Raw genomic sequence first — 27,450 nt, 5'->3', positions numbered from 1 at the left:
TCCTTGCGCTAAGAGACCTGATTCTGCTACCAAAGCCTGCACAAGTCTCTTCCCTACGCATACTGTATCACCTGTGTGTGTACTTGTTGGCCCCAGGGCAGATGTTTGAGGAGATAATGACAGAGTTTGGACATGTGGGCTGAAGTGTTTACATGTGTGTGTGAGAAGTTCTTCCAGCTCCCCAAACCTCCCTGTTTTAGGACAGAATTCTTAGGAATCTTAGGAATTATGGAACTACATCATTAGTACAGTATACTTGTCTAGGTAAAAAGACCTGTAACAAGTTAGTTAGCTTGCTTTGTTAAATTAAATATTCATTCATCTATACTCTTTTCCAGATTCCATAAATGTTAGGGACAGATTCGTACACTAAACTGCCATTAAAAATTACATCTTATTATTCAGTATATTTGTTTTTTATTGAGAGCTCTTAACTGATAATTTCTTACCTGTTCCTTCACTGGAGTATTAACATTAGATAGGCACTGTTGGCAAACAGCCAAAAAGGATTTCACTGTTTTCCTCAATACCAACAAATCCTCCTGTAAGACACATTCAAATTTGTAAACATGAATTACAATCTCCTAGAAAAATGATCCAGAAGAAATAATAAATGGAAAGTAGCCAATTGGTTTATTGTTAAGGAAATTCATAAAACCAAATTTGTTGTTGGGAACCAAATTATATAGTTATTTCCTAGTTATCCTAATGGAAGGGGCAGCAAAACTGATAATCCCAAACACTCAATTCTATTTAGCTTAGGAACGCTCAGTATAGTTTCTCCCAACATATTTTCCTTTATAAGTATGGTTTACTTGGGTTGATACTAAAATTATTAATCTTCCTAAATACATGTTAGTTGGTAGTATGGTGAGGGAGCACAGCAGCACACTGAAAAAAATCAATTAAGCAACAAATATATATTGAATTTCTCCCATATTCTTAGCACTCTGCAAAATACCAATGGGAGAAAAATAATTTTAAGACTGTCCATGCCTTCAAAGAGTTAACATCCTATCAGGGTATTAGACCAATCAGAGAGTAATTAAGTATTCAAAATTTTTGGTATTAACTGTAGCAAAGAGAGCTGAGATGGAGGGACCTTCATAATAGGATGGGCTCTAATTTAAAATTGAGTGAGTGAACAGAATTTAATTAGATGGCCATATAACATTCAATGTGAAACATTTGAAAAGTATAAAAGGAAATTTAAATTTATCAAGCACCTAAATGTGTTGGGCACTGGTTTGAAGGGCTTACTGTTACATAATTTAGTATTTGTATTGATTAGAAGTAGTCATTATTAGCAAGGGTTTGAAACCAGACTGTCTGATGTCAGAGCTCATATTTGTACTAATGAGGAAGACACATGAAGATAATTCAGAATGACATAGATATTTAAAATAGTAATGAAGAGTTATTAAATTAGCAAAGGTGGATGATATAGAAATCACTTTTAAAGAGTACTCTATTAAACTAAAGTTCTTGAAGCTACTTTTTTTTTTTTTTAAACAGATGGCAGAACTCACTCCCTTTTGGGATCTTCACATCCCAAATAAAGATACTTAAAAAATTACACACATTTATTTCCTCTTGCTAAAATGAGTGTAGTATTTGGAAGAATAAGCTCATTTTTTTGCAGAACAGTAAAAAGAACACTGTCTTTAAAACCTTTATTGTTCCTGCAGATGAACATCCAACAACCAAAACTCAACATTCTTTGACCTTCTCTAATTTCAAAGATTCATTATACATTAGGGGAAACAGACAAGAGAACAGGCAGCTGCAATAGGATATAAGGAGTACTATGTTGGAAAGCCTAATCCAGAGTTAAAAGTAGTCACAGAAGGGTTCCCAAAGATGGTAACATGTAAGCTGAGTTTTGAACAACTAAAACTTATCTAGCTATAGTGAAAGGTATCTGACGGCACAAAATGTTCAGAAGCCTGAACACACTTTTGAGAGGCTGTTAATTTATTGCAACTAGGGCACAAATAGGGAGGAGAGAGCAAAAGAGAAAGCTGAAGAGGAAAACAGGATCCATTTCCATTTAAATAGAAGATCATTTAAAAACCCTTGTTAAGTCATCTGGGTATTATCCTAATGGCAATAAAGAACTACTATAAAATAATTCTTTATCAGGAGAGTGCTAGAATTTTGTTTTAAAGAATCATATTCTAAGCAGAATGGAGAATGATGTGGAACAGGGAGGCTACTTAATGGTAAATACAATCTTCTGCTGAATGCTTATTATGTACCAGGTACTGTGTTCCATGGGCCATAAATTTAAATCTCACAATCACTGTATGAAGTGCTACTATTCAGATGAGGCAACTTAACTTCAGAACACCCATAGATTCTAAGTAACAGAGTAAGGATCCAAATATGGGGTTATCTGACTCTTCTGTCTAAAATCCATGCTCTTTAATCACTATTCTATGTTTCCTCACATATTAACAAAAGCCATAGGAATAATTTAGAATAAAGGCCTGAAAATAAAATGTTGGCAGTAAAGATGTGAAACACTTTTTTTTTTTTTTTTGACGTGAAACAGTTTGAGGAGAAATTAAAACAGCAGCATAGAACTTATGCACTAATCAGAATGGGGGACATTGATTAATCCTAAAGTTCTAGGTAGTTACCTATTAGGTGGATGATGGGTAAATCACCGAAATAGTTAACACACAAAAAAACATTGACCTAACAGTTCAATTTGGAGATGATGATCTGATATTCCTCAAAAATATCCTACTGGAGATGTGTAGTAGGAAGTTCATTACAGGAGTTCAAAGCCCATGGGAAAGAATTTATTAAGCAAGAATTAATATCTGAGAGTCCTCGGCATTTAGATGGCAACAGAAGCGATGGAAGTACACCAGATTACTCAAAGAGATTATGTAGAGAAGGTGGACAAAAGTATCTTGGGAAACAAAAATATATAACATGGCTGAGAAAGAAGAGCATGTGAAGAAATGTAAGAAATGGTCTGAGTAGGAATAAAAACCAGAAGAATATGGCATCTTCTGCAAAGAAAACACTAAAAAATGTTAAGAAAAAAATTAAAAAATGGATGTAGTAATTTAAATGCCACAAAGAAAAGACAAGCTAAGGATTAGAAAGTATCTCATATCAGCAATGATAAGGTTGTGAGTGACCTTGAGGAGAACACTTTCAGTGGAATTAAAAGGGCTGAAGTCAGATTGCAGTGGAAAGAAAAAGAAGTCAAACTCTTATAAAAAAGTTGGTCAAGACCCAAAAAAAAAAAAAAAAAAAAAAAAAAGATGGCTGCTAGAGGGGTCTTTTGAGATTGATGGAGGATTTTTTTTTTATCTTTTCAATAGAAAAAACAAATTGAGAATGTTTGCTGAATAACTGAAAGAAAAACAAAAAGCAAGCCAGGCTACTGACTAGTTACGTGACCTTAGAAAACTTACGTCTCAGGATTATAGAGTCAAAAAAACTATAACTGAATCTGAATGATGAGGTTCTATGGCATTCTGTGATTCTGTTGAATTGACTCCTAGGCATTCCAATGAGAACAGATAGGTGCTAACTGGTTAAAACTCCTAGTATTCAAAGGATGAATGTTCACTGTTCCCTTGCTAGTACCTAGAATAGTGCTTGGCACATGGTAGGTGTTTAATAAATATTTACTGAATGAAATGTTAAGTATACATAATATAGATGATACTACAATCCTAGGGTTAAATGTGTAATGTGTTTGTTTTACCAAACTATGAACAGAGTTCTAAAAAATGATGCTAGGAGGTAGTAATGCTTATTTCCTTAAATTTCTTGGTTAGTATGCAAAGAAGCTGTCTAGGGAGCTATCTTTGGAGTTGGAGGCAAGTATTCCTTTAAAGGTCAATCATAAAGCAGATATGTCTTACACAAAATGACAACTTGCCAATTCATTTGAAAAGTTGTATACTTAACATTGCAAATAAGTAAGCAACCTACCAAAACTAATCAGAAGTATTTAAAGAAGAAATGAATGAGAAGGAACCAAAAATTAGAAGCTAAAGGCCTTTAGCTGTAAAATTTGGACTAGATTTGGATGCAACCTAAATATTATTTGAGTGCTCAAGAAAGTTAATTGTAGTCAGATTCCATTAAAAGAAATACAAGTAACAATAGGTTTAGGTAAATGGAAAGAGAAACTGTATATTTTAACTAATCTTTATATGGTAAATCCCTTTAAGCAGCTGAGAGTAGAATTTAGGTTCTTGTGGATTTCAGAATATAGTGCTTTTTATTCACTGTACAATTTCCCACTTCATTATGCAGGCATCTTACTATATTTCATTTGATTTAAATAGTTGGAATTATGATTCCCAAGACTGTGATTGTGCTCAAGTTAACAGCCACTACTGGGATACATGGTAGTAAAAATCTTTAGAAATTTTCAGAATGTTAAACCAAAATTTTAAGAGGTTCAGAGTCTACGATTTTAAAATTCCAGCATTAAGGTAAGTTTCAGAGTTGGCTTTATTCTTAATGTCCTTTGAAAAGCAAGAATATATGATATTCAAAAGGGTAAGAAAAAGTAAGAAAAAAATATAAGAAGATGCTTAATAGGGCCAATAATGAGAGCTTAAACCACAAAACTTAGCACATTTACTTGAACTCCTTTTAAAATAAACTGTTGGCTGTTAAAAATTTTTTTTGGATAGATTTTATTTATTCATAATGTCCTTTGAAAAGCAAGAATATATGATATTCAAAAGGGTAAGAAAAAGTAAGAAAAAATATAAGAAGATGCTTAATAGGGCCAATAATGAGAGCTTAAACCACAAAAATTAGCACATTTACTTGAACTCCTTTTAAAATAAACTGTTGGCTGTTAAAAACTTTTTTTTTTTTTTTTTGGAAAGATTTAATTTATTCATGAGAGACACACAGAGAGAGGCAGAGATACAGGCAGAGGGAGAAGTAAGCTCCCTGCAGGGAAGCCTGATGTGGGACTCAATCTCAGGACCCAAGGATCACACCCTGAGCCAAAGGCAGATGCTCAACCATTGAGCCACCGTGGTTGAGACACCCAGGTGCACCGCTGTTTTAAAGTTTGAGGAAACTTGTTACATTCCATATATTCTGGAATGAAATACCTTTTCTCCTGCTGTAATAGCTGTAAAGTCATTATGAGAAAAACTAAACATGCTTAACTTACACTGAATAAACAGGAATATTTTTATATGTAGTATTTTTTTATGGGCTAGAATTCAATAATAATAAAGTTAACATTTACTGACACACACTATGTATGTACCAGGCACTACTCTAAGCTTTTTGTGAATTAACTCAACTAATCCTCCAAACTGTGATGGATATTGATATTATCATCACTCTCCCATTTTACATACAAAGAGGCACAGAGATGTTAAATGCAGTCCCAAAGACCAAAGCAGTTTGCCTCCATTCTGTGCTCTTAACCATTGTACTATAATGACTTTTTTCTAATAAGTGGGTAAATTAATATGTTGAGGAAAAAGACATTATGGATATAAGAAAATTGAAACTCAAAATACTCATATATATTTATATATAAACAAAAAAGATGGTCAACTCAGAGGACACTGAAAAACAACAACCCAAGAGCAAGATATGCTAGTTATCCAGACTGTAATTTTAAGAAACTAGAATGTTTAGGGAGTACCTCTACAACTTTGAACACTTACTTTACTTATAAAATCACCTTTGTAGCCAGAGTACCTAAATTATAGAGGTGAGAACTAAAGGCAGAGAGTGAAAAGAAGAGTAATCTCAGTACAGTATAAGCTATAATATGAACTAACTATATAGTACTTGTTTTCAAATGCTTTTTCCTAAATGGAACCAGTGTTTTCTTTTATTTTCAAAAAGTAGCTTGGCATCAGGACATTTTTCCCAAGTAGCTGTGGAAAGAATTTGAATGGTTTAGGTGATAAGATTATCCTGAGATTTAAGTTTTAATATCTTGGGACTACATTCTTTTTTATCCATTTTGGAAGTTGTCTCACTAGCTGGGCCCAAGTTTTTTGTTTTTGTTTTTCTTCCTGGTAGATTTTTTGAAACCAAGAATTTCAAGTAATTAAGATGTTTTACACTCTGGCTGGCAAAATCTCAACAATGAAAAACCCTGAATAAGGCTGGCATAATGAAGACAGTGAATTTATCATATAACTCATATAAGAAAGGAGTTTTCTCAAAGGCACAAAGGCTCTAACATCCTAGAAAAATAGATCTTAAATGTAGACTGTTCCTTAAGAACCAAGTATCTCAATATGACTACGATCAGTGAAGAAAGGTCAGAGTTTACTACGATCAGTGAAGAAAGGTCAGAGTTTAGGTCCTATACACACACAAACATGTATCTAGTGTAGGTCTGGGATACAGTATAGCAGATTTTGTCCTACAGTATAGCAGATTTTGTCCTCCGTCTTTATTTTGGAATAATAATGAAGGAAGTCAAGTTTCTCAGTTTGGGTCACTATTTTTCTTCTGTACTGACTTCTTTAGCTTCCTTCATGTTTGTACATTTTTTTAATGTATCACAATTTTGTGTGTCTAGAGAAAAACCTAATTTAGTTGTCTACTTATCTATAGATATGAAATACCATTAAGATAATTACAGCCAGAAAACTGAAGCCACCGAAGAACTAGTAGTACATACACAAAACCAGTTCAACACTATCAATATATAACAAATACATATTTTAGAATGGGCAGCAAAAGAACAGAGAAGTTGTAAAATGAGGACCAAGACCAGGTCAAAGATGTTAGAATATGAAAATAAAGCCTGTGAAAAATTTAGTGATCAATTTTCATGATAAAGAAGGGGCTCAAAACTACTTACCCAGAATAGAAAAACAGGATTATTGACAAAGTCTCGTAAACAAGAGCAAGGGGTTACTTTGTGAGGTCAGGGATTGGCAAACTTTGTGTAAAGCGTCAGTCAGACTGTAGTATTTTAGGTTTCATGGGTCGTATAGTCTCTGTCCCAACTATTTTGCTACTGTAAGAAAAGCAGCCCTAGACAGTACATGAATGAACAAGCATGGCTGTGTTCCATTAAAACTTTATTATAAAAACAAAGGTCAGGGTATGGGTCCATGGGCTGTAGTGTGCCCAGTCTATACTGGGCTATAAAGCTCTTTGGAACATAAACTGTGTTATGTTTACTTGTACTTAGTGCCATTACTAACACATAATGAGGCTCATTATATTATTTTTCAGCCCAATTAAGTCATTATCAACATTAAATATGATAAAAACAAATGGAACTAAATTCATTCACTTGGGACACATCAGTAAGCAAAAGATGTAAAAACCATCACCACTGTGGAGAAGTAAACCCTATATAATATTTTAAAAATTGCTTTCTTCAATGAATAGCTGCTACTAGCTTCTCTTTAGGGTGGGGGAGAGGGTGTGCCACTTTTGTCAGTATACATTAAAGTAACTATTGAATATTTAAACCCTAGTTGTAATACCTAGTTTTCAGTGTTGCTGTTCTTGGTAATTTGAATCCCCATCTTCTGACTTTGCCTCAAACTAATCTACTTATGATCCAGGATTCCTTCAGCTGCCTATTGTAGTTCCAAAATATCTGACTTATTTCCTGTAGTGTACAAAGATGAAAGAAGCTTAAGGAGTGAAAGGAGCAGGGGAAAAATAGTGGCTGCTAGGACCAAAGTGAGAGACTTGAATTTCCAAAGATACAGGTGAAGAACAAAAATCTACCATGTTCTTTCTCAAACCTACACTAGCTACTAAGCATGTTTACATACTCCCATAGCCTTAGAGAACAGTTCGTTTAGTATCAATTCTTGATTTTGAAAGGGGAGATTAGGAAGGCATAGGCTAGGACTGCAATTTAATGCCATCAAAACAACAGTTGTTGCTTGCTAAAACATTTCCTTCAATTCAATCTTCCCCAAAACCCTATTCCACAGTGAATATCACATACACAATAGGAAACTGAAGTTCAAAGAGGGAAGTAACTTGCTTCTTTGCCACAGGTGGTAAGAAATTGCACCAAAATTTGAACTTAGATTTAACTCCAAAGATCATGATCTAACACAAAAATGCTGGAAATAAACCCTACTTATAAGCTAGGAGTTTCTTATATATATAAATTGGGTCTGTAACAAGAAGTCCTTTAACAAATACCTGGCAACTTTAGAATGGCTGCTGGAAAAAAAATACATTTTAAAACAAAAAAACCTACTGTAGGAAGGTATGCATTATGTTATCAGAGGTATTTATTTTTTATTTTTTTAATTTTTATTTATTTATGATAGTCACAGAGAGAGAAAGAGAGAGAGGCAGAGACATAGGCAGACGGAGAAGCAGGCTCCATGCACCCGGAGCCCGATGTGGGATTCGATCCCGGGTCTCCAGGATCGCGCCCTGGGCCAAAGGCAGGCGCCAAACCGCTGCGCCACCCAGGGATCCCTATCAGAGGTATTAAGTAGAATATGAAACACCCATTTCCTTTCTATTCAAATAAATGGACAGACAGGAAAGTACACTTTTATCATTAATTCTGGTGAGGCAAATCCCAATCTCTGTACTAGAAAGTGGGAAGTGTTCTGTTTTGTTTAAATATTCTAAATATTGCTTTAGAACTCTGAAAAGCTCAGTTTAAACATACTTTCACATTATAATAATTGTTACTTGGATAGATCTTCTCAGTCCTGGCTTATTTCTTATATCATAAGGTATTAAATATGTTAAGGAGTTTCAGTATTTATAAAATCTGCACCTATAAAATAGGTACTTTAAAGACCACTGTCCCTGTATAAGTAAAAACAGCACCTTACTGAATAGGCTAGTAAAACTGAGGAAGCCTTATACTGTCTTTTCTTAACAGACAGCAATTTTTAAGAATGGGGCCCCAGGAATAGGGTTGCAAACAGCATATAATTATTAATGGAATGCTAGACTCATAACTTGTAGGTTCTTTTATAATTGAACATACTTACTTCTGGTTTTCAGAGGCTTTTAGAATGTTAGAGTTAGATAAAATTCTGGAGAAGTTCAGATTTTGGTATGAACCTACTTCAGTATTTCAGATTTTTTTTTTTTAAAAGAACATTCTGAGAGCTGAATAAGAAATGGCTATTAATCAAGATCTGGATCTTTCTCCTTAAACTCTCCTAGACCAGCCAATCAACACTTGAGATAGGGCTCTTGAATGACTCTGAAGTCATGGAACAATCAAAAGGAAAGGCTTTAAATAAACTAGATAGTTACTAAGGACAGAATTCTCATAAAATAAAAGGTAGGGGGGAAACATTCAAGAAAAAAAGAATGAAGTAAAATGGTTACACACTACTAAAAATTTGTTCCTAGAGGAAAAGCTATTACTTTTCACTATTGGCCGCATTCCCCTCCCCCCACAAAGTAGTTAATTCTGCAAATAGAGAGGTGCTATCTGTATTTTGTTCTTACAGGAAATTTGGGGTAGGTCCCAGGTGAGCTATCTTTCTTTCTTATTTATTCTAAAGGACTGGGAAGGGAAGAGAAAAGAAAGGTGTAGAAAGCAGCCTGTAGATTTTTACATATTTGAGCCTATTTCTAATACACTTGTAAAAAATGTATATTTCATGAAGAATAGCAAGGTTAAACATGTCTCCTCACTGGGTTGGCCACCACCAGTCCCATCTTCATCCTAACCCTTCCCTTCTTCAGTCTGTTTGGAGGTATACAAGTTGGAGTTTGTGGAGGAGACCCTTCAGTCAAGAGGGTAATGGAGGAATAAATTTTGCAGCTAAATACTTCAATAATAAATTCACTTGCAGCTACCTGAGGGATGTTGACTTTCTTTTATTTAAAAGACAAGGAATAGGGCCAGGGCCCAGAAGGCAGGGATGTTTTCCCCAGGCCCTCCCTACTGCTATCTATAATAGGAACATGCAGGGTAAGGCTGAGAGCTACAAATTTAAGATTATAGAGAGTAGGACAGCTCCTCCTAGGAGGAAAAAAAAAATATTGAGGATAAATTCTACATCCCCAGGCCAAAAAAGGCAACAGGGGCATTATATTAGCCCTAACTCTTATTTACCTGGCTCTTTACATGTCTTTGTATATGTCCAGAAGGAGCTGAAGGAAGAAGGATGTTTTCTGTTAGAGAAGAGAAACTGAAGGCTGCTTCTACAGGACCAGCACTAGGGGGCACCGGAGCAAAGTATACTGAGCATGACCTGTGTGACTGCCAAAGAGCTTCAACTCTGGAAATTAGGGGAACAGAGGAAATACCCATTGGTAAAACCCAATGCACTTCCAATTCAAATAAAGATCTAATCCTGTTCTTGATATATAGTCTTCTCATATACTTTATTTTATGAAAGTGTTCACTGTTGTGTTAAATTATAACTTGAATTTAAACTTCAAATATAACTACCATTCATAATTTTCTGAATGATATATTTATTGTCATAAACAATAGAGAAAAAAATAAATTTTAGAAAGTATTCTCTAAAAAGCAATGTGGCAATATATATCAAGACTAAAAGTATGTACTATCTCTGACCCAACAGTTCCATTTCTAAGAATATAATACAAGATGAAACAGTGTAAAACACAGAACTTTTGCATCAGAATGCCCATCATGGCATCATCAATTTTATTAACATGCTTAAACAACCTAAAAATCCAAGAGGTAAGAGTGGTAAAATAAATTATGGACTATCATCCATACATTAAAATATTATCTACAAACACTTCTTAGTAGCTAAAGGAAATGCTGATTGAAGAGGAGACACAAAACTTTGTAAACTGTAAATACATTATGATCTCAATAAGGCTGAAATATGTGAGAAGTACTGAAAGAAAATACACCAAAATATTAACAGTGGTTATCCAAAAGTGGTAAGATTCAGAAATTTTATTTATATATTTTTTACAATGAACAAATAGTCAAGTAAGAGAGCCTGAATTTATGAAAACCATTCTACTTTATATTTTACATCCCAAACTAATAAGCATAATTGATTAATCAAAAACATGACTTCCTCAGAGATTTAAAGGAATTTCTATAAAAGTGAGTAGAGAAAAACTGGTTAGCCGGCTAGTTCAGCTCGCTAGCAAAATGGTTCATTTCACATTAACATAATAATTGCTCAACAACAAAAACTGAAAATAATTCAAATAAGAACACTTTCAAGTTGTCTCTGAGTGATCAACATTACACATTTTAAATACATAGACCCCAAGGGGCTACAGTATCAAATTTAAGTTTCAGGGAACAAAAAGAAAAAGGATAGATTGCATTACCAAAGTCTTTTGTATACTTCAACTGTAATCCACTGGCATTACAAACTGAGGCATTTAAAATCACAGCAACTTCTCATTAAATATATCCTACTGGGGATACTGAATGATGAAAAAAACCTGGCTATATGACATAACTTACCTAACTTTTTGGTACCCAACTGATTAACATTGTTAGCTTGTGTTCAGAAAGGAGTCAACCAATGTGCCCTTAGAAAATTTATTTATAAAAAACAAAACCTTTTAGAACTAGTTGTTTTAAGAGGAATGAAGAATTTAAAAAGTGCCAACAGAAAAACTTCTAGATTGAGATTCAAAAGACTTGTGCTCTAAGTTCAGATCTTAATCAAGTCCCAATGTTTCTAAGTATCAAGTTCCTTATTTGTACAGTGGGATTATCATAACATCCATTTTATAGAATTATTAGGAATATTTAATTAAGTTAAAGCACTTAATTCAAGTGACTTACAAAATGTAAAATATCAGCAAGGTAAAAATAATAACAATGTCCCTTTCTAGGTCTTACCTAAAACAAGCAGGTCTCATCAGATCACTTGCAAATTTCCTTATAGCTTTAATATCACACTTATAAACAACAGAATAATACTGCTACAGCAAATAAGATACAGGACACACTAGGCATTTTTCTAGTATTTATCCAAGCTCAACAACTCTGAGTTATATGTGATAAATCAAAATCTAAGATTAGGATGAGATAATCAGGATGTTTTTGTACTAGCAGCTTTTGAAAGTTTTTGTGATAAAATTATCACTGTTAGATATAGTCATCAACAAAAACAATCCCTCAGACAGTAACAAAAGCTATAAAGCAAAAATAAGTTTCTCTCCTTCTTATGCTTGACCCCAAAGAATTTCTCTTTCCCAGAGTTAACCACTATTAAGATTCTTGTATACCTACCCAGACATCTACAGGTAAAGCAGTTATTAACCTTAGAAAACTGAAGAATTTTAGAGCTAGAGTTGACTGGCCAAGTACAATTTTTAATTTTACAAATAAGTAATCTGACAATGATAAGTGATTATTTTAGTTGTTACTAATATCTGGAAAGCATTTCACAATAGATAAAATGCTTTGACATACATTATCTGTTCTATCAAGTGGCTTGCCTCAAGGTTATTTGTACAACAAGCTAATGACGTGGTTGAAACTATAGTTAGGGAGTTGATATCTTATCAGATGGGATATTAATAATAGAGATTAAACACATACAAAGCTTATTTATGCGGATCTTCAATTTTCAACAATATCCTACATTACATGGGATTAGAAAACTGGCAATTACTGATCTAGTGATTATTACATACGAGTCATTACAATAATTGCTTTTTAAATTTTTAGAAATTTTTTATAATAATTGTTTTAAAAGGATAAATCTTAGCAATGAGAGATTAATTTTTAAAGTTTGCTTGTGTCTTGAAAATTCATTCTTTTCAAGATTATCACTTAGAGAATAACTTTTAAATGATAGATATAACCAACACTCAATGATTATTGAATATACTTGGGTTAAAAAAATTACCAACAACTTCAAAATGAGAAGAAATAATCTGAGAAACATTTTAGTAAGGAGAATTTCACATACAGTATGTATACACGCAAAACTATAAACAGAAATCAACTGAATAATAATGCACCTAAAAGATGCTGCAGCATTTTCTGGCATAAAGAAAATCAGTGATGACCACAAAAGCTGCACTGCCACTGTGACAATGACAATTACGAAATCTGTATTATGACAAATGATAAAAAAATGAAGATATCTTTTATTAGAAGAATGAGTCAGACCAAAATTAAACAGAAAGCTAAGGAATTTCAAAATAATTTTACTGTAACAGGTTAAAAAATGGAATACCAAAATCAACTAGATGAAAACATCAAAACAAAAGTAACTCTGTTTGCAACATATAAATTCTTGCTATCAAATTTTAACTTATATATATTCAATCTCCTTTGTCATATTAAGGAACATTTCAAAAACATGAAAGCATTATACACTTTAAAGTGACTTTTGTTACTAATAAAAGGTTAATTTTGATTTCTGCTTTTCAAGACTAAAACTGTCAATAAAATATAAAAAACACGATGCTAACCAATTATTCTTGCTCTAATTGAGAATAAATAAAAAACCCCAATTTCTTTCTAAAGGCAGAGAAATCTTCAAGTTATTAATTAGGAAAAAAGGAATGCTGTATATCATGCTGTTGGTTCTATAATGTATCATTAACCTTCTTTACTGGTTGAATATCTTCTGTTTTGTTAAGATGAGGATATGTAAACATTGTGGTATTTTGACTTGGTTCTTTATCAAGTGTTTGCTCTTTACAAACATATGTTAAAGCCTCTCTCGCAAAACTGTAATATATTTATTTTATATTTGTATCAGATAATTTCAACGTATAAATAGCATTTTTTTGGTCTGATTCTCTTCATGGTTCTGTTCATGGTTTCTTTTCTTCTGAGTTGTGTAATCTTAACCAGGAGCTAATTTTTCTTAAAATTTTATCTGCCTCTTTGAGGCAAGTTCCTTTAGAAAGGATTTACACTTGATTGTGTTAGGTGCCTGGAGATAATCACCAAGACAGAATATTTTAAATCAAAATCTTAACTTTTTAAATTTTTTAATGGACCACTAAAGTAGTATGAATTTAGGATGGAAATCTACATGAAAGCTCATTCATGGTTATAAACTTTCAATGAAAGACCTACTTTCTCCCTTTTATTCAATGACAAATTTTAAGACAGGCTATTTTCCCTATATTCCCCCATGAATGGAGCTGGTATGGGTTTATTTCTAATTTACCCTTGTGCTGGAAGTAACTCTTTAGAATCCCAACTTGATCAGGGGAGATGTGCTACTTATTAGATAGTCTACGCCGGAGGGCCTTGGGATTTGTCTACATTACAAAATGTCCTCAAGTTTAGTAGGCTTTAGGCTCTGTTTGACTCTCTTGGATCCTAGTTTAATTTAATCTAACTTGTATTTTCCTTTTTGTTTTGAATGGTCATGGCTAGATTAAAATGAAAAAAAAATTACTAGATAATTTTTTTTTTAACAAGAGTTTAGTTTGGACCCCAAGGTGCTATAATTCCAAAACTAAGACTTACATAGCATTACATTCAATATTATTCTTTTTAATAGCATGTCACCTATCAGAGCTCTTGTGGTTTCTACTATAGTGATTTCTGGTAAGACTTTTAAATTTGTGTATCTATACAGTTCTGCATCTATTGCTTGAAGAACTGGTTCTTTCAAAGAGGTAAAATATACTTACTCATAGGATAAAGCAAGAATTGATAATAATTACTATATACTTCATTAAAAATTATAATTTATTGTAACTGGTAAGAATAAATTAATAAGTAATGATTTAAGCAAGGTATTTTATTTTAGTAATAATAATAACCCTTCTGCCTTCAGAAACTCTTACTTACTTTGGAAGGAGAACCATCAGTAATTTTCACCAACTGCCAAAGAATCGAGTAATGGGAACACTGCAGTGCCTGTACGACTATCTGTATCAAATAAAAAAATTCAAACAAATGAGACATAATTTATGTTTGTACAGTATTAAGAGAACAATGTTTATCATAGTTTTTTCTTATAATAAGTTTTCAAGTCCAAATTTTTGTAGAAAGTTAAAATGTGTAAAATAATATTTAGGTAAAAAAAGACAAACCAACATATCAGTCTAGAGAATAAAAATATAATGTATGTCAATAAATATGGACCCAAATAACACTATGCTTTAAACAAAAATCTGTTGTATTTGCTCAGATTTTTAAAAGGGATATTGAAGAAATTTTTATCCAGATTTTATAATAAATGGTTATTTTGTTTTAAAATATTTCTACTATGAATAGAACATTTATACAGAAATGTGCATAAAAGAAAAATACCTTCATGAACACTACCCAAGTCAAGAAATAGAACATTGCTAGCACCTTCTCCCAATATAATGTCTTCTTGTCTCTTTAAAGGTAATAGCCATTTTGACTAATCAGGCAGTCAGTACATTTTAACTACCTAAGTCTACGTTTCTAAATACTGAGTTTATTAACACCTATTTGTGAACATTATATAAATGAAATCATGCACTATGAATTACTTTGAATCTGACTTTTTTCATTTTAACATTTATAGTTAAGATTTATATATATTGTTGCATGTAGCCGTGGTTCATTATTTTTTGGTCTTGTATCATATTTAGAATATCCTATTTATTCATTCTATCGTTGAGCTTTTACAATGCTTCTGATTTTAGGCCATTATGAAGAATGCTGCTATGAACTTTCTTACACATGTCTCCTGCTGTTCATGCATGCACCTGTCTAGCTCAGAGGTTCTTGAAGTTTTTAGTTCTCAGGACCTCTTTACACTCTTAAAAATTACTAAAGGGTGGCTCAGTGGTTGAGCCTGAACCTTCGGCTCAGGGTGTGATCCCAGGGTCCTGGGATCGAGTCCTGAATGAAGCTTCCTGCAGGGAGCCTGCTTCTCCTTCTGTCTATTTCTCTGCCTCTCTGTCTTTCATGAATAAATAAAATCTTTAAAAAAATTCTAAAAGATTACTCTAAAAAAAAAACTAAATTGCTTTTTTTTATAAGGGTTATTTAAGAGATTTATCATGTAAGAAATTAAAAATAATAAATGTTACAAATATTTGTTCATTTTAAAATTAAAATAATTTTAACAAAAAAATGTACTTCTGAAGAAGAACTAAACTTCTAAAATGAAAAATATTTAGTAGGAAGAATTACACTGTTTTACATTTTTACAAATCTCTAAATGTCTGGTTTAATAGAAAACAGTTTCAATGTGTTTCTGCATTTTAGTAAAATATGCTGTTTCGATTGAAGTATATGAAGAAATCCAGTGTCACTAGTCAGTTGGAAAAAGAAGGTATATTTTTAGTGGTCTTTGCAGGTAAAGGTGGCTATTCTTTGACATGACACCAATATTCCAATGTACATTTGTGAGAGAACAAATGAAGAAAGCAAATAACATCTTCCTCTTATTATGAAAACAGTCTGGGACACCTGGGTGGCTCAGTGGTTGAGTGTCCACCTTTGGCTCAGGGCATGATCCCAGGATCTGGGATCGAGTCCTATGTCGGGCTCTTTGCATGCAGCCTGCTTCACCCTCTGCCTGTGTCTCTGCCTCTGTCTCTCATGAATAAATAAATAAAATCTTAAAAAAAATTATTAAAAAACAAAACAGTCTGACCTCATAGATGTGCCCTGGAAATCACCAGGGCTCTTCAAACTATACTTTAAGGACCACTGCTCTAGGAAAAGGATTGCTGGATAATATGTAGTATATGTATGTTTAATTTTTTGGTAGATAGTACCAACAGTATTATTTTATTTAAGATTTTATTTATTCATTTGAGAGAGAGAAAGAGAATGAGCAGCTGGAGAGGCAGAGGGAGAAGCAGACTTCCCAGTGATCTGGGAGTCCAGATGTGGGGCTTGATCCCAGGACCCTGATATCATAACCTGAGCCAAAGGCAGACACTTAACCATCTGATCCACCCAGGGACCCCCAAGAATACTATTTTAATGTAGTATTAACCTATACTAACTTCTCTCTATCTCTTACTAATGGAGATGGGCATGTTTTCATTTTTTATTGGCAATGAATTCTCATTTTGTGAAAATTTGTCCCGATTTTTCAGAGACAACAGAATTCAGGAAAACAAAACTGATTAAGAATTTTAACTATAGGAGAATTTCATTTTGGATAGGCCCTTTATTACATTTTTGTTTGAATACATGGTTTATCTTTATTGCAATAAAGAATAATAACATATTACATTATTATAGTATCTCCATTATCTTCCCCGCTTGATAAACTAAAAACCATAAGAATATATGTTGAAAATGAAAAATATGTAAAAAATAAATATGTAGATAAAAATAAATATATATAGATAATAAATCAAAAGAAAAATCAGTAAATGCAGAAAGAAGTAGTTAGAATTCTAGCTAGTTTTACTTAAAAAATTTTAGGTTTTAGATCACATAAACAAAAGATATCTCCAATGCTCCTCCTCAGCACTAAAAATAAATCATTAGAGGGATGAGTAGTGCTGCTTTTGATGCAACACCAGTGAGATGATGCCAGGGTTTTACAAACATAATAATTAAATTACTGACTCATGTCAGAATGCCAGAAACAAGACTACTGAAACATTGTCAAGTTATAAATTTTAATGCTGAAGAAATCACCTTACTATACTTAGAAGATGCTCAATATAGTACATGTACTAATCCTGAGACATTTTTTGATAACCTCTAATTTAGTAGATATGAGGTAAAGTGATTTGTGTGGAAGGAAAAGAGAGTATTAAAATTTCTCTCTACTTTGAAACAACCTGAACTGTTAGATTACTAGAAAAGTAATATACAAATTAACATTATCAATGGAAAATTAGGATATAAAAAAAGTAATGTTGAAGAATTGTTTAATTTTAGTTACCATTTCTCCTAATCATCACAAATATAATGTCCTTTCCTAATACATTTCTATTGGCCTATATACTAGGAAGTTATTCAAACTGTTCCAAAGTTTTGCAGAAGTTTCTTGGAGGCCATGGTTATGATGGGAGGAGACACTTGGTCACTCCAATACATATTTCAAATAGAGCATCCCCATTTTAATCTGTCATATATTGACATTCATCATAAATTCACTTTAAGGGATCCACCACATTATTTTAAAATAAAAAGTTTACTTTCATTGACTAGGAAGAATTCTGCCTTCTCATTGGTATAATTATATAACAATACAGCTGACCACATTTCAAAAGAATATTTAGAACACTTCCTTCTGGGCTTTATATCAGTCATACTGATATTTTATCCTGTATAATAAGTGATGTTATCCCAACTTGTCCAGAAGTCATTTATCAGCAACTTCATCTTTCTGTAGTACAGATAAAACAAGGACAAACAATAAAAAAACTGAAAAAGGTAAAAGAGATTGTTTTAACCGATGAGGACCACAGTTCTTCTGCCTTTCCTTGATTAACACTCTGAAACCAGAGAGGACCTTCAAATAACATAACAAGTACTGGGCTGATGACAAAGAATTTCTTCTGACCCTACTCCTCTGTCCTCCTGTTTCCATGAGCTATCACTATTCCTGGGAGGACAACGGTAATGTGTACTGAACATTTCTGGGCAAAGTAGTTAGGAAGCAGGAATGCCTTTTCTATCTTCTACTCTCCTACCTGCCTGCAGGATATCAATAACCCAGGAAGCCTTGGTTTCTTGAATGATTGGGTGGTGCAGTGACACTCCACTCCTCTTAACTGCACTTTATAGTCATGGGGGTGAGAAATAAATTTCTATTGTGTTAAGCCACTAAGGTATTGAGATTAATCTAATTATAGCAGTTAGCATTATCTTAACATAAGAAATTTTAGTCTTTCCCTTAGTAATTACTTTTACCTATTTACAGGAACCATAGCTCTATTTTTGATTAACAGATTGAATTAATGAGAATCATTCAACCTCTAGCTAATGATATCACACATCTTGAAGATGAACTGTAGTATTACATGTAAATAAAGACCAAATGATAAGCTCCTAGAATGTTTATGTTTAGAAAAATTGACTTTTTAAGGAAAATAAGACTATAGAATAAGGAAATATGACTATGCAAATGTAATATATACATGTATAGATACATTACATCTACATATATAGGATATGTTTAAAATACTAAAAATCTATAGAATAGCTGTGGGATAAATTGGGGATCTTTCACTTTTCTGTTTGCAAGAGATGTTAAGGGAATGGAGGATCAATTTTTTAGTGGTTAAGTATATGACAAAAGAGAAGAACTAAACTTAATACTATTCTGCTTCTCACATCCAATATTGACCTATCATGCTTAGAGTAGGTTAATATGAGTGACAATATCCCCTTTTTAAAAAAAAGCCTTTAGATGCAGATTAATGAAGTAATATTAATTATTACCAAGAAGAATGTAAGGCTGGCAAATGAGCACAAGAAAAGATGTTTAACACCATTTGTATCAAGGAAATGTACATTAAAAGCACAATGAGATACAACTGCATACCTACTAAGTTAGCTAAAATAAAAACTACTAATAATATCAAGTATGTGGATATGGAACAACTGGGATTCTCATACTGCTAGCAGGAATGAAGAATGATACACTCTGGAAAATGGTTCGGCAATTAAGTTAAATATACACTTATACCCTAATACCTGCAATTGCAGTTGTGGGTATTTACTTTAGAGAAATGAAAACTTCTGTTGAAACAAAAAGTTGTACACATAAGTTTAGAGCAGCTTTAGTAGTGAGAGCCAAAAGATGGGAACAATCCAAATGCCTGTCAATAGGCGAATGGATAAAACAAACAGGTGTATCTACACAATGGAGGAGAGTTGAACCAACTATTAATTTAAAAACAAACCAACTATTGATTCAAACAATTTGGATTAATCTTAAAGGCATTATGGTCAGTGAAGACATTATGCTTACTCAAAGACTTCATGCTCTAAAGGGTTTTACATACTTTATGATTCCATTTATTTGGAAATCTCAAAAAGATAAAATCATAGCAATAAAAAGTAGAGCAGTGGTTTCCAGGAGATGTAGGTAGGGCAAGCATCTAATAATATAGGGACAATATGCAGAAAAAAGGGATAATATGAGGAAATTTTTTTCTTTATAAAATAAAATTTTTTTTCTTAATAAAAAGGAGTATATTTTAAAGGTGGATGGTGAAAGGGGATTTTTTTTTTTCTTAAAGATTTTATTTATTTATTCATTAGAGACAGAGAGAGGGGCAGAGACACAGGCAGAGGGAGAAGCAGCAGGTTCCATGCAGGGAGCCCGATGTAGGACTCGATCCTGGGACTCTGGGATCATGCCCTGAGCCAAAGGTGGATGCTCAACTGCTGAGCCACCCAGGTGTCCCGAAAGGGGATATTTTAAAAAGGAATGATGAAAACTGTTCCATATCCTGATTGTGGTGGTGATTACATAAATCTAGACACACGTTAAAATTTGTAACTTTACATAAAAGGAAAATAAGTCGGGGATCCCTGGGTGGCTCAGCAGTTTGGCACCTGCCTTTGGCCCAGGGCGCGATCCGGGAGTCCCGGGATCGAGTCCCGTGTCGGGCTCCCGGCATGGAGCCTGCTTATTCCTCTGCCTGTGTCTCTGCCTCTATGTATATCATAAATAAATTTTAAAATATCTTTAAAAAGGAAAATAAGTCAATTTTACTGTGTAATAATTAAAAAAATAGTAATATGGCAAAGAGTAGAGATTGTAGTAATATTTTTTTGAGAAAATGCTAAGAAAAGCACAAACCTTAAGGTAAATCATAAGGATAAGGTAACCTCTTTAATAAGAGGAAAGATTCCTAAATTCTACATATGCTTTGGGAATGAAGGATCATCCAATGTGTTGTATTATCAGAAAGCATAGTATATTATAAATTAAATAAAAAATCCATTAGAAGGATAAAATACGGAGGTAAAAAAATTCATATAGTTAATTTCTGTAACTAAAAAATTAAAAGACTTCCCAAGGAATGCGTTACATAGCAGGCTAATGCACATTAACCCCTGGCAGTTTTGTACACCAGAATTTTGCTGTTAGGTTTTCACAGAAATTCCAAGCATTTTTTAAAACAAGAATATGAAGAAAAATGCAGTTTGTCAATAGTAAGTCCAGTGTGAAATATTAGGTCTTTTTAGTGATATCTCTTCATACTGATCTCCAAAAGGGGGCTTTGTATATAGTGGAAAGCACACTGGACAGGGAGTTCACATCATACCACTTCAGGCCTACTTTTAAACAGTTCATGTGTACTAGCCTTTTCTCCCCCAAACTATGGAGGCTGTAACATCAAGAAAGAGCTTGCCACTTTCTATCTCAGTGATCTGCCTAAAAGACTCAATGAATAATTTTTGCTAATGACCTTGAAATGCTACAATAATACAAACAGCTGTCCAAACACCGAATATATAGCATCTCAACCATTCCTTACTCATTAAGAAACAATAACCTAATACTTAGTGTTGAGAGAATTATGGTCTTTATGAAAGGGTGAAAGTAGGGGACATCCATAATTCCAAGCAAAGAATAGTCACTTAAAGACATACACAAAGTGAAACATATGGTGAGTATTTAAATGACTTGGAAATGTATGGAAAGGCTTTCTAAGCAAGACATCAAAGAAAAAAAAACAACAACAGAAAACAACTAAGAATTCTGATTATATAAAGAATATTTATATTCCAAGCAGCAAGATATATAAAATTTAAAAAGTTCCATTGATAAATTACTGTAACAAATGACATCAGGCTAAGAACATTAATAGAGAAAAAAGCTTATAAATTAATATGACCTAGAGATCTACTGTACAACACTGTGCTTATAGTTAACAATTCTGTATTATACACTTAAAAATTTGTTAAGAGAGTAGATCTCATATTATGAGTTTTACTACAACAAAAACATGTAACAACAAAAAGATGGGAAAACATAAAGGTAATTTTATAGAGAGATATAATAATCAGAGATAGAACTGTACAATTTAAAATAGTAATATGAAAAAATAACATTGTTACCAAATGCTCACTACATGAACTCCATTTTTCAAGTAGATGTTTACTCAGTATCCTTTTGTTAGAATAGGAGCTTAAAACAAATATATTCCCTGGATCTCAGAGATGAATCTAATAGGAACATAAGTATCAACTATAACAATTTAATAACTGGTTTGACTAAGAATACATACAGGTGCTGAGGGGCAAGAAGGACTCTGTGTTAGCTAGAAAGGAGTGATAATGGTTAGGGAAAACTTTCTAGGGAAGCAAAAGTGTATTTTAAAAATTAAGAAAGATGTAAGATTTAATCTGGCAACAAAGGGAAAATGTAGGTTGAAGGAATAGAAATTTCAAAAAAAGCTTCACCAATAAACTCAAAAGGCTAGTTCAGTTAAGTGCATACTGAGGCTAGATCCGCAGAAACCAAACCACAGAGGGCCTTCCTTGTAGGAGAGTGACTATACATCCAGCTTTATGCATAAGTCTTGGAATAATTAAGAGTAACTCCTTTCACTTTCAGAAGAACACTTGTTTGGACAATAACAAGGTCACCTCACTATGACAAAAATAAATATGGATGTTATCCTAAGAGTGCTAGATAATGTGCAGATAATATCATGTTCATATTTGAACAGAAGAGTTGACATGATCAAGTGTTTCAAAAATACCCACTTGTAACAGCAAAGAGAAGTGCTTCTATCTGTTCTTTAAGATGTTTTAAAGTAATATTTGGTACTTCAAAATAGATGTATGAAGTGTAATAATAAAATTAACTTTTGAACAGACAACCAAATTTAAGAACTAGTGTGATACCAATAACTTTGTATCTACCTATGATCTCTTCCCCTATTCCTTAGGACTGATAAAACTTCTACTAAATTTCATATATATAATGTCCTGGCTCTTAAAAAAAAGGTTTTATTATATATACATATCACTGGACAATACACTGTTTAATTTTTCTATTTTTTGGGCTTTTCAAAAAATGGTGTAACACTGATATTGTCCTTTGAGGAAACAGATGTACTTCACCCTATCCATGCCTCTGAAGGATCTAGGAAGATTAAAAAAAAATACAAATTTTCATGTTCCACTCCTGAAGATTTAGTCAACAGGAATAATTCAACAACCTTTTTAAACAATTAATTTTAAATCATTATATCCAACTTTGCTAGAGAGCTGAAAAATAATAAAGATGATATCAATCGGTGGTTCTTAGTTCTGAAATTTCTACCATGTGATAAACGTCTTTTGTTCTTGTGGTTTGGTCTGGAGTTTTCTAAACCTCAAAATATACATTGGTCAGGCTTTGAAATATCCTTTAATAAGTATGAGACATACCTACTCTTATTTGTACCCTTTTGCATTTGAAAAAAAAAATCGAAGTATAATTTATATATAAAGAAAAATCTGTTTTCAACACACGTTCTGCAGTTTGACAAATGTGTAGCCAGGTAACCAACAAAACAATTAAGAAATAGAATATTTCCACCATCCCTCCAATTCTCCTTTGCTCTTCTGTAGTGAGGCCCTTGCCCCATTCTGGATACCTGTTTTCTGACATATAGTTTTGCTTTTTCCAGAATGTATAATAAAATTGTACAGCATGTAGCTTTGTGTATCTGGTTTGACTCCATATAATGTTACTGGGGATCATCCATGTTGTTACATGTAACTGTAGCACCTTCCATTTTATTGCTGAGAATTATTTAAATTTTTATTTATTTATGATAGTCACAGAGAGAGAGAGAGGCAGAGACATAGGCAGAGGGAGAAGCAGGCTCCATGCACCGGGAGCCCGACATGGGATTCGATCCCGGGTCTCCAGGATTGCGCCCTGGGCCAAAGGCAGGCGCTAAACCACTGCGCCACCCAGGGATCCCTATTGCTGAGAATTATTCTATTGTATGGATGATAACACAGTTGTGTGTGTGTGTTTTTTTTTTTTAAAGATTTTATTTATTTATTCATGAAAGACACAGAGAGAGAGGCGGAGACATGGGCAGAGGGAGAGGCAGGCTTCATGCAGGGAGCCCAATGTGGGACTCGATCCCGGAACTCCAGGATCATGCCCTGAGCCAAATGCAGATGCTCAACCGCGGATTTTACTTACTTACTTACTTATTTATTTATTTATTTATGAGCGATAGAGAGCATGAGCAGGGGGAGGGGCAGAGGAAGAGGTAGAGAATCTCAAGCAGGCTTCCTTACCAAGTGCAAAGCCAAACTTGGGGCTTGATCTCATGATCCTGAGATCATGACCTGAGCTGAAATCAAGAGTTTGAAGCTTAACTAATGGAGCCACCTAGGCACCCCTCTCATATAGGTCTTTATGTGAACCAAAGTTTTCATTTTTCTTGGATAAATACTCAGGAAAGGGGCTGCTGGATCAGATAAGTGTCTATTTAACTTCCAAAGAAACTGCCAAACTGCTTTCTGAAGTGACTGTACCATTTTGCATTTCCACCAACAATGTATGAGTTCCATTGCTCTCTAAATGATTTGTAGTATTATCTCATCATGCTTTTCACATTCATTTCACTAATGGCTAATGATAAGTTGTTTTTCATGTGTTTGTCATCTATCTTCTTTAGTGAAGTATCTGTTGCTTTTCTTACCACTGAATTTTGAAAGATCTTTATCTTTTTGAGTACAAGTCTGTTACCAGATATGTGATTTATAATTATTTCCCAGTCTTTATGATTTCTTTTCAATTCTCTTAATACTGTCTTTCAAGGGCAGAAGTACTTAATTTTGCTGAATGCGTACTTTCAAAATTTTTCAATGATGGATCATGCTTCTTATGTATTTAAGAAATCTTAAAAAAAAAAAAAAAAGAAATCTTTAACTTAAAGGTCACAAAATGTTTAACTCTTGTGTGTTCTTTTTTTTTTTTAAAGATTTTATTTACTTATTCATGAGACAGAGAGAGAGAGAGAGAGAGAGAGGCAGAGACAAGGCAGAGGGAGAAGCAGGCTCCATGCAGGGAGCCCGATGTGGGATTCGATCCTGGGTCTCCAGGATCAGGCCCTGGGCTGAAGGCGGCGCTAAACCACTGAGCCACCCGGGCTGCCCATCTTGTGTGTTCTTTTAGATGTTTTATACTTTCAGGTTTTGCACTTAGGCTTATAATCTAAATGGTCTACTTTGAGTTACTTTGTATATGTGTGAAGTGTGAAATTGAGGGTTTTTTTCATATGTATACTCAACTATTTCAAAACCATTTGTAAAAAGATTCTTTTTCCCAAAGAACTCCCCAGCATCTTTGTCAAAAATCAACTGACCAGATATATATGAGTGTATTTCTTTCTGGATTCTCGATATTGCTCCTTTGTATATGTCTATCCTTTCTTTAGTACCACACTATTAAAGCTACAGTTCAGTCTTGAAATCAGGTATTGTAAATATTCTAACTTTGTTATTCTTTTTCAAAATTCTTTTGGTTATTTCTTTTGCTCTTCCTTCCATATAAACTTTATGAATTAAGCTGTCAGTTTCTGACAAGAAATCCTGCAGAGATTTTAAATGAAAGTATGTTAATCTAAGATCAGTTTGGGGAAAACTGACATCTTAACAATATTGAGTCTTCTAATTCATGAATATGATATATCTTCATTGATTAAGATCTTCAATTTCTTTCATTAGTTTTCTGTAGCTTTTTGCATACAGATCTTGCACATATTTTGTTAGATTTATACCTATTTCATGTTTTTTGGTGCTATTGTAAATGGCACATGTTTTTAAAATCTCAATTTCCAGTTATTAAACAAGTGATTTTTAAATTTAAAAAGCAATAGTTGTATACAGTACAGTATCCAACAGTATAATGGTGTTCTATTCAAATTAAGCTTCTTGGCCACTAGAGATCTCATCTTCCAATGACAAAGTCACTGTTGAACAGTTCCTTATGTATCATTCCAGAATAATCTGTCAACTAAAAAATATCCATTGATGGAGATTTTATCACTTCTTTAAATTTATATATCATTCTGCTCCTTGCCTTTTCATTAAATTCCTTCTTACACAGAATATTTAACATCAATAATAATAACTTTATTTAAAAATTTATAGTTATATAGCATTGCACAGAATCAAAACTTATACTACCAAAGTGAACAGGTTTTCTACTGATCGACACTTTGGTTATTTTAAGTTTTAAATTATAAATAATGTCACAATGAACATCTTTGTACCTACTTCTTTTTACACATGCCCAAGTATACATCTGTAGTCTAAATTCCTAATTTATAAATGTCAGTTAAGGATATGTTTACTTTTAATTTTGACAGATTGACAAATATCCTTCTAAAGTGATTAACACAATTTATTCTTACAATGGTATTTAAGAGTATGTCAGTATTTAAAAACAAAAAACCCAACAACTCTGTTAGGTTTTCAGATACATACATATAGTTTAAAATTACTGGAACAGAAGCTACATTAGGAAGAGGCTGAAACTAAGAAAAAGGAGATAACCTAGTCCTATGATTCACAAGAGAAAATATGAAGGTTAAACTATGGAAATGATAAGCTGAGGTTAAGGAAATGACAGAAGGGCTAAAAGGATGATGGCAAAAGAAATACTGAGGAGGTAGAATTTGAAAAAAAGATAAGTCTCTTGAGATTAAGGACTGCTTTAATATACTGTTATATCCTCAGGATCTGACACTCAAACACATTTTTGGTCAATTATTAATAGGTAGGTGGTAGTCTAGATATGTGTGTGTGTGTGTGTGTGTGTGTGTGTGTGGTGGCAAATTTTTGATACACCATCCCAAAAAGAGTCAGAAGCGGATAACTGAAATAATTTCTAAGCTCAATCAAAGAAATAAATATTTAGTCTTCTAAGGAAAGTAGGAAAGTATCAACATGCTTCTAAAGAAAATATGACTGCATTATTTATGTAAGTCATAATCTATCCAAGAGTAATAATGTGACTGAAGTTAAACTTAACCCCTATATTACATTCAGTTTCAAGAAATGTGTCGATTGTCAGTTCACAATGACAGATTCAGTACCAGCATTTAATCTCTTCCAATTCCCACTGAAAAAATACAAAAGATGTTTACAAAAAATGCAAAAAAAAAAAAAAAGAGTTTGACGTGGGGCAAAAGGGATGGGATATTGTAAAGAATGGTACCAAATTAGCAGCAAACAATGTGAAGAGACAACAAACAGAATTTAAAAGCTTGGTTTGAGTGGGTATGCAATAGCTATCTGACATTAGGCAAATTATTTATTATCTGTGTTTCAGTTTCATCATCAATAAAAAAAAAATGAGTAATGATACATATTCCATAGGGTTGTCATAAGCTTAAACAAATGGATACATGTAAAGACTTAAAGTATTACGTGGTATATAAGGAGTACAAAACAAGTTTTCTGTTATTGATGCCTTGAGAGGCCCAAAGTTAGTGATATATGATTACATTTCCTTCTTTATGGGTTTACTCATACGGTTTTGTTATATAGCAAGTATTTACCAAAACAATTTACAAATATAGTTTATTGGTTTTTAATTTTTAGAATCAATTCAGATAACTGATTCTAAAAATGTAATATATAGACAAACTATATAT

General features: G+C 33.1%; 1 protein-coding gene across 8 annotated transcripts in view; it reads right to left on the bottom strand.

Moving 5' to 3' along the window:
- STAG1 (STAG1 cohesin complex component) overlaps positions 1 to 27,450 on the bottom strand; it is a 395,351-nt gene that overhangs the window by 39,091 nt on the left and 328,810 nt on the right. For 7 of the 8 annotated variants that reach the window (XM_077865025.1, XM_077865026.1, XM_077865021.1 and 4 more), the window contains 2 exons: positions 14,711 to 14,791; positions 450 to 542 (listed from right to left, as the gene is read on the bottom strand). In XM_077865025.1, the coding sequence (XP_077721151.1) occupies positions 450 to 542; positions 14,711 to 14,791 (174 nt within the window). The remainder of the gene's footprint in view (positions 1 to 449; positions 543 to 14,710; positions 14,792 to 27,450) is intronic. The other variant, XM_077865024.1, reaches the window with a different exon arrangement.

The sequence above is a fragment of the Canis aureus genome, chromosome 22 (genome assembly GCF_053574225.1).
Source record: "Canis aureus isolate CA01 chromosome 22, VMU_Caureus_v.1.0, whole genome shotgun sequence".
NCBI classification, from domain to species: Eukaryota; Metazoa; Chordata; class Mammalia; order Carnivora; family Canidae; genus Canis; species Canis aureus.
This window is presented reverse-complemented; position numbering and strand designations above follow the sequence as displayed.